This window comes from Ostreococcus lucimarinus, chromosome 17 (assembly GCF_000092065.1).
Source record: "Ostreococcus lucimarinus CCE9901 chromosome 17, complete sequence".
NCBI lineage: Eukaryota > Viridiplantae > Chlorophyta > Mamiellophyceae > Mamiellales > Bathycoccaceae > Ostreococcus > Ostreococcus sp. 'lucimarinus'.
Genome location: NC_009371.1, coordinates 143,127 through 155,787, shown reverse-complemented (window position 1 = coordinate 155,787; position 12,661 = coordinate 143,127). Strand labels below are relative to the sequence as shown.

Here is a 12,661-nt window from a genome sequence, read left to right as displayed (position 1 = left end):
CGCGCCGCGCGAGCGCGGCGACGCGGCGCGAGGCGCGAAGTGCGGCGACTCGCGACGGCGAAGGAAAAAGTCGAGTCGGACCCGTCGCGCGATGCGAGGCATCGATTACACCGTCTATAAATCAAGTCAATTCGCTCGGTTTCTCCCACTGGGACACACCGGTGAGGGCGTTGTAGTAGTAGACGTTGCCCTTGCCGTCGTCGAGCGCGCGCCACGGGTTGGCGGCGGCGACGGGGGCGACGGCGGCGTACTGCTGCCCGTAGTGCTGCGCGTACATTTGCGCGTACATCGCTTGTTGCTGCGCGTACGCCGCGGGATTGGCGTAGGCGGCGGCTTGCGCTTGAGGCGCGCCCCAACCGGCGGCTTGCGCGCCGTATCCTTGACCGCCGAATCCTTGACCGCCGAATCCTTGACCGCCTCGAGCGATTTCGTTAAACACCGCCGTCGAGCCGCCGTCGATGATTTCTTGAACCACCTGCGCGCCAGCTTCCACGCACGCCTCGGAACCGGCGAGGATGACCTGACACGGCTGACGGGTCTGATCGATTTGCATGCGCGCGCCGGTGGCTGTTTGTATCCCGCGAATCGTCTCGCCGCCGCGCCCGATGAGTTTCCCCACCGATTCCTTCGGGCACTCGATCGACCGCGTGATCTGTCCCGGGGTGACCAACAACCCGCCTCCCACGCCCGTGCCCAGGAGCAAATTCTCCACCAACTCGCTCGCGACGTCCACGCACGCCGCCGCGCCCGCGATCGTAATCTTCCTCGGTTCGCCCTCGCCGACGTTTTGATCGATCGCGACGTGCGCTCCCGACGACGCTTGCAGCCCCTTGATCGTCTCCCCACCCCGACCGATTATTCTCCCCACCATGCTCTGCGGACAATCGATCGTCCGCGTGACGAGCGCGTTCGCCGCCTCCTCCGCGCGTCTTCGCGCCGCCTCCGCCTCCGCCGCCGCCGCCGCCTCCGCCGCCGTCGGTCCCGCGCGCGCCGCGTTTTTCGCCGCCGTCACCGCGGGGTCTTCCCCGATCACCGAGTCCTCCGCCTCGTCGTCGCGTCGCGTCGTCCGCGCCTCGTCGTCGTCGTCGTCGTCGTCGTCGTCGTCGTCGTCGTCGTCGTCGTCGTCGTCGTCGCGTCGTCTCGCCTCCCGCCCCTCCCGCGCGTCCGCGCGTCGCCGTTTCCGCGTCCGCGCGTCCGCGACCTCGCCGTCGTCGTCGCCGTCGTCGTCGCGCGCGTCGTCGCGCGCTCGCGCGTCGCGCGTCGTCGTCGCGCCGTCGCGCGCCGAATCCGAATCTTCGCGCGTCGGCGCCGTTTCCGCGTCCGTCACCGCGTCGCCCGCGCTCGCCTTCGCGCCGCACGCGTCGTCGTCGTCGTCGTCGCTTCGCGTCGACGCGCGGCGCTCGCGCATCGCGCGCGTCGCGAAATCGCGCGTCGCGCGCGTCGTCGGTCGCGCGCGCGAAATCACATCGCGACGCGCCGGCGCGTCGACGCGCGTCGAATCGCGCCGCGCGCGCGCGGCGATGCTCGCGAGGGACGTCCTCGCGCTGTGCGTCGCCGCGCTCGCGTGCTTCGTCGCCGCGCGCGCGCGGGAGGGCGTGACGTTCGCGCCGAGCGCGCGATTCGACGACGGATTCGGCGCGCGCCGAGGCGCGGGACGCGACGAACGGGGGCGCGCGATCGCGGGCGTCGCGCCGGCGATGTCGCGGACGCACGCGTACGTCGCGGGCGCGCGGATTCGCGAGGGCGTGACGCGCGAGGCGCGGGAGGACGCGCTTGGGCGAAGACGTATGGGTAAACAGTACGGAGGGGTGGTTGGTCGGACGCGGTCGACGCGCGCGACGGCGAGTCTGGCGCGCGACGACGACGACGACGACGACGACGACGACGACGACGCGTACGGCGCGATCGTCATCGAGCGTGGGATCGTCGGACGGGGGCGAGAGAAGCGCGGGATCGTCGTGGCGGCGACGCGAGACGCGCGCGCGGTGGCGTTCGACGACGGGCTGCGCGAGCTGTGGCGCGCGGAGACGGCGCCGACGGGACGATGGCGAGCGACGGAGGCGTCGATCGTCGTGACGAACGAGGGCACGGAGGTAGGGGACGATGGGCTGGTCGTCGTGGGCGTGCGGCGCGAGAGACGGGCGAGACGCGGGTTGAGCGACGAGGCGCTGCGGCGGATGACGATGGAGACGCGACGGGGACGAACGCGGGGATTCGGGGGGGTCGACGCGGTGGATGAGGTCGAGCGCGAGGTTCTCGAGGACGAGGAGGGCGGAGAGTTTGAATATTACGCGTTCGACGCTCGCACGGGCGCGAGGCGTTGGACGGAGACGAGCGGCGAGGACGAACACCGTCGGCGCGCGCGCGCGAGGTTGAGCCTGAGAAACTTGGACGACGACGAGATCGACGGCGCCGTGGAGCGCGCGTGTCGAGATTTTAGAGAGAGCATCGTGCAGGATGGGCTACCGCATCTGTGGCGGCACCCGGTGGATACGAAGATGCGTTTGGCGCACTTTAGACGACACAAATCTCGCGCAAACGCGATGGCGCGCGACAAGGCGAGCGCGGGCAAACGCAAACGCGGCGCGGCGGCGGCGAAAGCCGTGCCGTCGAACGCGGCGACGCGCGCGTTCGGACGCGCGTTGGACGCGCTGAAAGGCGAGTCGAAACGTAGACTCGACGACGACGACGCGCATCCGCCGCACGCGTCGACGCACGCGCGGCGCGTGAGAAAACGAGAACCACCGAACGTCGTCGTCTCACATCACGCCGAGGGCATCGACGTGTTGCACTTGTACTCGGGCGTCAAGGTGTGCGAAATGAAATTGAAGAGTCCGGGATTGCACGTCGATCTCGACGGCGACGGCGTCGTCGACCACGTCGAGGCGCACGGCCGAAACTTACGCAGCGCCGAGGACATTCCGCACTGTTGGGCGACCGTGACGTCGGGAGTGCCCGACGAGGGACGCACGCTCAGTGCGAGTATTTGCAGAGGCGGGAGCGGCTTGGCCGGTCATCGCGCCGCGCAAGCCGCGGGGCGAGACATTCGCGCCGTCGAAGTCGTTTCGCCGATTTCGCTTCGCAGGTTACCGGAAACATCGAGCGAGCTCGCGAAACCGCTCGATCGCATGGGAAGGGACGCGATTTTTCTCAACAGTCGCGGTGAGATGACGTGTTACAACGCGCGAGACGGTGAGCAAAAGCGTTGGCAAATTCGCACCACCGCGGATTGGACGCCGAGCGACGACGTCGTCAAACCGTCGCTGACGTCGTTCCCCATACGCGTCGATGGATACTTGGACCTCGCCATCGCCACCGGCGCGAGTTCGATGGTCATCGTCAACTCCAAGGGCTACCGCGCGACGGCACCGATCGAGCTCCCCTCCCCTCCCGCGGCTCCGCTCGTCGCTCGAGACGTCGACGGCGACGGTTTCACCGACCTCGTCCTCCACACGAAATCCGGCGTCTACGTCTGGATCCAGACCCCCCGCGCCGGGAATTTACCCTTCACCTTCCTCATCGGCGCCCTCGCCGCGTCCGCCTCCCTCGCCCTCGTCCTCCGGCTTCGCGACGCTCCCGACGCCGTCGCTCGTCGCGACGCTTCCTTCGTCGTCCGCGCGCGCGCCTCCTCCCGTCCGTCCTCCTCCTCCGGCGACGACGACGTCCCCTCCGACGCCGATGATTAATCGATCGATATCGACCATGCGTCGTCGCTCTTCGCGCGCGCGTCACCCGATCTCGCGCGTCGAGCGTCGCTTGAGCTCGCGCGCGCGCTTCTTCGCGCTCAGCCTCTTCCTCGGCCTCGGCGTCGGTCGCGCGCGCTCGGCGCGCGCGAACAGCGCGACGCACGCGGCGAGGAACGTCACCGTGACCGCGACGCAGACGACGACGATCGTCATCGCGGGATTGTCGCTCATGACGGTCGGACCGAGCGGCGCGGAGTGACGACAGAATCCGACGCCCGCGCGAGCGACGCCCGCGCGAGCGACGCGCGACGCGCGAGCGAACGCGGACGCGCGACGCGCGCGACGCGACGCGACGCGGGACGCGGGCGCGACGCGACGGGGCGCGACGGGACGGGATCGCCGACGGTCGAGCGATTCGCGTCGCGATGAGCAAATCGACGACGCAGTTCGCGCAGCCGCACAATCTGCTGAAACCGGGCGCGCGATTGGGCGCGGACGGACGGTTCACGGTGGCGTCGGCGCCGAAGCTGGGACGAGGACAGTTCGCGGAGGTGTACGCGGCGAACGACGCGACGCGGGACGGCGCGCGCGTCGCGGTCAAGGTGGAGAGCGAACACAGGACGAGCGCGCGAGAGGCGCGGGTGATGCGAGCGATGGCGGGGAAGGAACACTTCGCGGAGTTACTGCTGGAATCGTCGCACGAGGGGAAGCCGTTCCTGGCGATGGAACTGGTGGGGGAGAATTTGGCGGATTTGCGAAGTCGCGCGCGGGGCGGACGGTTCGGGCCGAGGACGACGTGCGCGATCGCGATCGCGATGCTGGACGCGCTGGAGAGCATGCACGGCGCGGGATACGTGCACAGAGATATTAAACCAGGGAACGTGTGCGTGGGGAACGGTAAAGAGGGGATGAAGCGGTTGTATTTGATCGATTTCGGTTTGGCGCGCAAGTTCACCGACGACGACGGAAACGTGTTGCCGGAGCGGGACGACGCGACGTTTCGAGGGACGACGACGTACGCGAGCGTGTACGCGCACGAAAACAAGGAACAGAGCGCGCGTGACGACTTGTTTAGCGCTTTGTACGTCTTGGTCGAAGCACACGAGGGTGTTTTGCCCTGGAAGGCGGGCGAAGAAAAGATGAGCAAGCAAAACGTCGAGCGCGAAAAGAAGAAATGCGTGAAGAATCCGGCGTTGTTGTGCCCGAAACACGGGTGCCCGACAGCCATAGAAACTTTCGCACGCGCGATCGCGACGTTGGAGTATGGGCAAACCCCAGATTACGCCGCGCTGCGGGCGCCGTTTGAAGACGTCGTGCGCAACGCCGGCGACACGCCTTTGGACTGGGAAGCGGGCGCGGCGCCGCCGCCGTCGCTGCAAACGACCAAGGGAGCGCCACCACCGCCACCGGTGACGACGTACGCCGCCGTCGCGGCGGCGAATGCTGATGCAAAAATTACGGGTCATAAGCGAGAGCGAGACCAAGCGCCGCCGCCGTTGCCGCCCGGTCAGTTGGTTCGCGCCGCGCGTTTTGAGCCGAGCAGTTTACCGCCGCACATCGCGGACACCGTGCGGAATATTTGTTTCAAGTTTTCGGCCGAAGAAGCTCTCGCGATCGCCTCCGGTGCTGCAGCTTTCGTGCTAGAGAATGCGCTCGAAGGCGCCGAAAAGTATCCGCTACCGCTCGTCGAGCGAAACTTCGTCGAGCTTCGAGAAATCATATTCGAAGGCATCGGCGAAATTCATCGAAGCGATATGTGGAGGGATGGTAATTACAAACTGAGCCAGCCGAGTAAGTTTCGCCAAGGCGGCGGGCGCGGCGACGGCGGGCGCGGCGGCAGGGGCGGGCGCGGCGACGGCGGGCGCGCGGGCAGAGGAGGGCGCGGCGACGGCGAGCGGCGGTTCGGCGGCGAGCGTCATCACCGCGATGGGGATAAAGGGGACAAAGGAGCCAACGACCCGCAGGAAAATAGAAGCAAGCAGCAACGACGCTCGAATTGATAATCATCACCGAACCTTTCACCACCGAACCGAAGCCGGGTTGGCCTCACAATTAGCAGCGCCATGCGCGGCGTCGCGCGCCCACCGGCGCCCACGCGAGCGGGGCTTCGTTGCCGCGCGCGTGCGCCGGGAACGCGCGCGCACCGTCGTATCGTTTCCATCCCTGCTCGCGCGTCGTCCCAGGGCGACGACGATCTGCCGACAGATATGTGGAAGACGAAACCCGCGTGGTGCCAGCCGTACTCAATCGTGGCCACTGGCGTGCTCGCCACCGCGACGCCAGTGAACGTGCTCCACCTCGACGAGCGCGTCGCCGGCTGGTTCGGAACGCTATCCACCACCATCGTCGGCGCCGCCGTCCTGGCGTGGTGGTTCCTGTTCTTGTACGTCGTTCCTCGCGAGTACGAGCGGAGCGTCGAGGCGTTTCGCGAGGACCGACGGCGACGAGGTGGTGGTGACGCGCCGTAGCGCGACGACGAAGCGAGGCGCGAACGCGTCGTTAGCGATTTAGAAGCGCGCGCGGGCGCGCGCGCGAGTAGCTCAAGACAATAGAATACCATTACACCGACGAACGCGTCTCCGCGTTCGTCGTTAGCTCAACGCTTTCCCCGCGCTCGCCACCGCCGCTTCATCTTAATTCGACGACAGCACGAACGCGATGAACTCATCGTAATCAACCTCTCCGTCTCCCGTGGTATCCGCCAACCGAATCGCGTCCTCGATCTCTTGCTCCGTCAGTTTCTCCCCGATGACCTTCATCACGCTCTTCAGCTCATCCGCGCTAATCGTCCCGCTCTGATCCTTATCGAACACCGTGAACACGTCCCTGAGCTCCCTCTCCGGATCACCCTCGTTCATCTTCCGCAGCATCATCGTCAAAAACTCTGGAAAATCGATCGCCCCGTCCCCGTCCGCGTCGATCTCCCGCACCATCGCCTCCAGCTGCGCCCTCGTCGGTTTCTGCCCGAGCGACTTCATCACCTCCCCGAGCTCCTCCGCCGTGATCGTCCCGCCGCCGTCGACGTCGAATATATCGAACGCCTCCTTGAACTCCTGCACCTGCGCGCGCGTGAGGTACGGCCACGCGCTCGCGAGCTCCTCGTCCGTGAGGTGTTTCCGCGACATGCCCGCGCGCGATCGAACGCGCCGTTTTCAGCGCGTCGCGTCGTTTTCAGCGCGTCGCGCGCGCGCGCGCGCGTCGAGCGCGGCGTCGCGCGTCGCGACGCGGCGCGTCGCGTCGAGCGGCGTGTCGCGCGGCGCTCTGACGCGCGCGATTCGCGAATGCGAATGCGGTTTCGATTCGATTCGTCGGCACAGCGGCGCGCGCGCGCGACGCGCGGCGCGCGACGCGCCGGGATTCGATGAACTTTCAGTTCACGGACGCGTTCGTGTCGCGCGCGCGCGACGCGCGCGAGGCGCGCGCGCGGAAGGTGGACGACAGCGCGCGCGCGAGCTCGACGAGCGACGACGACGACGACGACGGCGACGCGCGCGACGCGCGCGACGGCGCGCGCGCGCGCGACGACGACGACGACGACGCGCGCGACGGCGACGACGACGCGGGAGGCGCGGTGACGCGACGCGTCGCGAGGACGCTCGAGCGATGGCGCGCGAACGACGCGTCGCTGTTGATGTTCCGGCGCGACGGCGCGACGCGACGGTTCTGCGCGCGCGCGATCGAGGCGCGCGCGTTTCACGCCGTCGTCGCGATGTGCGTCGTGGGCTCGAGCGCGATCGTCGCGGTGGTGAAACCGGCGAGGGATGGCGCGGCGGAGGCGACGGCGGCGACGGCGGCGAATTACGTCGTCGCGGGGGTGTTCGCGGCGGAGGCGCTGGTGAAGAGCGTGGCGCTGGGATTCGCGCTGGGCGAGGGGGCGTACTTGACGACGAATTGGCATCGGTTCGATTTCACGCTCGTCGTGCTGTCGTTGATGTTGATGCCGATCGGAGGCTCGCAGGTGGTGACGGTGCGACTGTTGCGGTCGTTGTACGCGTTCAAGTTGTTCGCGAAGTACCGCAGCGCGAGGTTGGCGATGAAAACGATCGCTCGAGCGCTGCCGTTGTTGGGGGACGTGCTGTTGTTTTTGCTGTGGTTTTTAATATTCTTCGCGGTGAGCGGCGTGACGATGTTCGGCGGTCGGATGACGGGACGGTGGTACGGGACGCCGCCGGATCAAGCGACGAACGCGAGCTACGTGTTTCCCGTGGGGACGGGGAGTGAGACGTGTGCGAACTTGGTCGGCGCGTGGATGGGCGCTCTCGCGTTGGGCGCCGAAGGAACGTACCCAAATGAGTACGACAGCACGTGCAACTACAAGGAATGGAACACAAACAGAAGCGCGACGGAGTGGTGCTGTGATTCGGGCATCGAGCCGTATGACGGATTTCTGAGCTTTGCGAACGCTGGGAGAAGTTCAATTGTCGCGTTAAATGGAATGACCATCGACGGTTGGAATGAGTTGCTCAATCCCACGGCGTACGCGGTTGGCTATCCCGCGGCGTTTCTTTGGTTCATCGTCGTCGTTCTGATGGGTGGGTTTTTTATGATGGAACTCTTTACATCCGTCATTTGCGCGACGTTGACGCAAATGGGTATTCGCGACGAAGACGAAGCGCCCGAAGACTCGAGCCAGGCGAAGACAGAGAAAGTACTAGAAAGCTTGGACGACGAGACGGCGCTCAGTCGCGGCGAAAGCGATGGACGCGGAAACAACTTTCACAAGAATGGTGAGCGTTTTTTTCGTCTCTTTGTGTCTGATGCAACGCGTCAAATGTGCTGGAAAATCGCTGAAGACCGACGTTTTGATGCCAGCATCACGGTGGTTATTATATTTAATACAATTTTGATGATGTCGCAGCATCACGCGGCGTCGTCGGGATTCGTCAAGGCTTCTGAAATTTTAGAATATGTTTTCCTCGGATGTTTTGCTGTAGAAATGGCGATTAAACACATCGGATACGGCTTTAGAGGATACTGGAGCTCAAAGCAAAACGTTGTCGATGGGTTGATCGTGTTTACCGGTGTCATCAGTACGGCGGTGACGAGTCAAGGCGTGAGCGCGTCATTCATTCGTCTCTTGCGAATAGGAAGGGCGCTGCGAACGTTTCGCGTCATCAGAAACAACAGAGAATTTAGGAAGATCATTTCAAGCGCGTATCTCGGTTTCCAAGACATGTGGCCGTTTTTGATCGTTTGGCTATTATTTCAAGTCATATTTGCCATTTACGGATTTCAACTCTTCACCGGGTTAGGAGCGCTCGACGACGAGCGCTTGACGTTTAGGAACTTTTTGCGCAGCGCGTTGACGCTGTTTGTTGTCGCCACGGGAGAGGACTCGTTTGTTGTCGCGTGGAATACTATGGTAGCGTCCGGTAACGACGTCGTCGTTCTGTACACCATCGCGTGGATTTTTTTATCCACCGTCATCTTGTCGCTCGTGCTCGGGATTTTAATCGACTCGTGTTCGCTCGTCGACATCGAGGAAGAGCAACGCGCGCAAGACGAGCTTGAAGATGGCAGACTGAGGTCTGCCATCGAACGTGCGGGTGATATCGTGCTAGATCCGAATCGGAAAGCGAAACGGGTACTGCAAAACATGACATTCGCGGCGAACGCATTCAGGAGTACGTTGCGAAAACATGCGCGCAGCAAGCGCGGCGACTCGATAAAAGACAGAGGTGATACGAGCTTCAAGTTTAATCTTTTGGATGCGGCCAGGAAACAAGAATGTGCCGAACAAGCAATACAATCGCAAGCGAAAAAGAGTTTAAAGACGGCCGATGGCAGTACGCCTACGGCGATTTCATCCGTACTCGCAGCATTAAAGCCTCCGGATCACGGTGGCAAGCTCGCGCAGGTCAAGAAGGACCGCTTGAGAAAGCAAACAGTCGAAGATGTTGCTGCGTGCAGGATATTTCTAGATTCGATCGGATTCAAGTTGAAGACACCGGCGCAAGTACTGACCATAAGCGAGCACGCTCTTAAGGAGGCTCAACTTCGCCTGACGCCAAAGTTTGTGGAGTATCAAGACTATCAAGACAAAGCGTTCGGGGTGACTAGCTCTATCAAAAGTTCTATTAGGCACAGTATGACGAAAAGATTTGCGGCGCAAAACAATCGTTTAAGCATCGAGGATAAGAGTAAGGAAGACGAGCATGTCGTCTTTGACGCGCACGGTCCTTGGGCGGCGACAATCACGAGATCCATCTCCTCACGCGTGAAGAAACAGTCGTCAGAGATACCGGGCGTGATCGTCACAAAAGATGGCGACTTTATACCGCTGTACGACGATACGATTCCCGTCGAGAGATACAAATACTTGGTGCACAAAATTGTTTCACACAACCTCTTTGAGAACGCCATTCTATGCATGATCATCGCTGGTAGCGTGTTACTCGCGACAGAAACAAAGACTTGGCCAGTGGCGGGATCTCATACTGCAAAAGTGTACACCGCGGTTGATATTACTTTTACGACTTTATTTGGCGCAGAGATGGTATTAAAGTTATTCGCCTACGGGTTGTACGAGCGACCGACTGCGTATCTGAAGAATTCCTTCAACATTCTCGATGGCGTCGTCGTCTTTACATCAATCATTTCGCTCACCGCGGCAGACGATGGCAGCGGAAGCGTGCGAGCACTTCGACTTTTGCGAATCATGCGCCCGCTTCGATCCATTCGTCGTTTCCCTGGTCTCCGCCTTGTCGTTAACACTGTACTTTCCGCGATCCCAGCCGTAAGTTACGTGTGCTTCATCGGTTTAGTTTCCATGTCAATTTTCGCACTTCTTGGTATGGAGCTCTTTATGGGTAAGTTTTGGTCGTGTCGAGTGGTGAATGATGCGAGTAGCTACACTACACAAGCAACGTGCGAGGCAGCGGGAGGAAAGTGGCGAAATGCAAAGTTCAACTTTGATAACTTTGGCGCTGCACTTTTATCGACGTTTCTACTGCACGCCGGCGATGACTGGCAAGAAATCATGTGGGTCGCCATGGATACCACAGGCGTCGGGACCGGCTTGAAAACAGATAACAACCAAGCCGCCGCTCTTTATTTTGTATTGACGGTCGCCATCGGGAATTTCTTTTGGTTGAATTTATTAGTCACGGCGCTCGTGGACAACTTTAACAAGATGGCTTCGCAAGACAAGCTTACGTTTGTCACCCCAGCGCAGCGGCGCTGGCAGCAGGCTATACTACGTGCAAGCACGCAAGATTCAGAGGCATGGCGCAGAATCGTACCGCCGCCAGGCAAAAGCCTTTGGTCGCGAGCTCGTCTACTTGCGCATCATATCTCAAAGCCGAAAAAGTTTGCGTACTTCATCCTCGTGGTAGTGTGCGCAAATTTAATCGAGCTCTTGACACAAACGGCGAATATGAGCAGTTCAGCAGAATATGCTCACTTCTGCATGTCTATCGCGTTCACTGCGGTGTACTCTTTGGAAATGATGCTTTTGCTCATGGCGCAAGGTCGGACGCGTTACTTTAGGAATTATTGGAATTGGCTGGACGCCTTCGTCGTCGTAGTTTCCATCGTACAGGCGATCGGACAAAGTCTAAACGCAGGCGGTGTCATGAATTACCTACAATTGGTGAGATTGTTGAGATTACTGAAACTGGTAAAGGCACATTCTGGGCTGCGGTCGCTCTTCAACACGTTCATAATGAGTCTTCCGGGTGTCGGAAACGTCGCCGCGCTATCGTCCCTCGCGATCTTTTCGTACGCCATCATGGGTGTTTCACTTTTCGGCGATGAAACCGGCCCTTTCGAAGGCGGCGTGCTATCGAAGTACTCGAACTTTCAACGATTCACCACAGCTTGCTCATCTCTCATCGGGGTGTACACGGGTGGCTGGGTTGGCACGTTCGGCGAGGTGTACCAAACAGAGGCGTGCTTACGCACAGAAGCACCGTTCATGTTGGAATCCAGCATCGACTGCTCGTATAACGCTGCTGCGGTCCCATACTTTATATCATTTGTCATCATCTCTATATTTTTGCTCGGAAATTTATTTGTGGCGATCATTCTCGAAAGATTCTCAGTATCAGCGGACGACGAGGGACTGTACGACACCGAGGAGGTGGTGGAAATTATCAAGCACACGATTCAGCTTCGACGACTCGCAATCAGAATTAAAAAGAAAGTCGTGCGGTCGCGCGAACCTGGTGGCGCGTTATTTGACGCATCAACCAAAGCGCGTAGCGTGATTGAGAGATTCACCCACAGCGCTCAGGAAGAACGTGCCGTCGTAAAGGGTCACCGAGGCGGGAGTGTCGCTCGCGATCACGTCGCGACGCTCGCCGCATTCGAGACGAATGGAGAGCAGGGTAACGTCGTGCCCGGACGGAACCAGTCCATCTTAGATCTCGCACCAGAGACGGATGTGACAGCAGAACGGGAAGTGCGACCGGAACCGGAACCCGAACTAGAACTGGAACCACCGGAACCTCTACGCGGCGCCGCATTTTTTGGTGAGAACAGGTTTGAGTCGCGGCGTGCTTACGCATCTTCCACGGATGCTGACTCGGATGACGATCATTACGCGTTTGAGATGAAAGACCCATCTAGTGGACGCCAACCAGGGCTGAATACACCGAATGATGGACTGAGTGAACGTGAACCGAGCGAACTGGCGTATTCCATGGGTGAATCGTACGACGCCGAAGAGAGCGCGTCAGATGAGGACAGATTCGCTCAGTCATCATTTTCTCCCGAGTCGTATAGATTTAATGCCTCAGGAGAAGAAGCGACGCGGGTGCATTATGCAAGGCATAGCGATTATCTCTACGATTTTCGGGACGCGGACGATTCGCCTGAGCGCCGGCGAAAGGCGTCTTCGTTGCTCGGAAGCGAAACGAGCGATGACGGCGCGACGGGGGGGCAGACGAGCGACGCGGTGTCCGACGGAGAGTTCGCAAAGCTATCTTTTAGACTATAGATTTACAATATTAAGACTCAATGCGCCACACAGCCGT

At 61.4% G+C, this 12,661-nt stretch overlaps 6 protein-coding genes across 6 annotated transcripts; 4 read left to right on the top strand and 2 right to left on the bottom strand.

The window, feature by feature from the left end:
- Window positions 1–121: 121 nt before the first annotated feature.
- Window positions 122–871, bottom strand: OSTLU_28287 (predicted protein; the record flags this gene model as incomplete). Its single annotated transcript, XM_001422073.1, has 1 exon — window positions 122–871. The coding sequence occupies one exon, from the start codon at window positions 869–871 to the stop codon at window positions 122–124; it is 750 nt and encodes a 249-aa protein (XP_001422110.1).
- A 1,360-nt stretch (window positions 872–2,231) lies between these two features.
- On the top strand, window positions 2,232–3,686 carry OSTLU_89512 (predicted protein; the record flags this gene model as incomplete). Its single annotated transcript, XM_001422180.1, has 1 exon — window positions 2,232–3,686. A coding segment is annotated over one exon (1,455 nt), but the record flags the coding sequence as incomplete, so codon positions are not given.
- Window positions 3,687–4,111: 425 nt separating this feature from the next.
- On the top strand, window positions 4,112–5,086 carry OSTLU_41984 (predicted protein; the record flags this gene model as incomplete). The annotated part of the gene is made up of 1 exon (XM_001422179.1): window positions 4,112–5,086. A coding segment is annotated over one exon (975 nt), but the record flags the coding sequence as incomplete, so codon positions are not given.
- An 807-nt stretch (window positions 5,087–5,893) lies between these two features.
- OSTLU_28285 (predicted protein) lies at window positions 5,894–6,154 on the top strand (the record flags this gene model as incomplete). Its single annotated transcript, XM_001422178.1, has 1 exon — window positions 5,894–6,154. The coding sequence occupies one exon, from the start codon at window positions 5,894–5,896 to the stop codon at window positions 6,152–6,154; it is 261 nt and encodes an 86-aa protein (XP_001422215.1).
- Window positions 6,155–6,319: 165 nt separating this feature from the next.
- Window positions 6,320–6,811, bottom strand: OSTLU_42106 (predicted protein; the record flags this gene model as incomplete). Its single annotated transcript, XM_001422072.1, has 1 exon — window positions 6,320–6,811. One exon carries the CDS (start codon window positions 6,809–6,811, stop codon window positions 6,320–6,322), a length of 492 nt encoding a protein of 163 aa, XP_001422109.1.
- Window positions 6,812–7,395: 584 nt separating this feature from the next.
- On the top strand, window positions 7,396–12,624 carry OSTLU_28283 (VIC family transporter: calcium ion channel; the record flags this gene model as incomplete). The annotated part of the gene is made up of 1 exon (XM_001422177.1): window positions 7,396–12,624. The coding sequence occupies one exon, from the start codon at window positions 7,396–7,398 to the stop codon at window positions 12,622–12,624; it is 5,229 nt and encodes a 1,742-aa protein (XP_001422214.1).
- Between the last annotated feature and the right edge of the window lie 37 nt (window positions 12,625–12,661).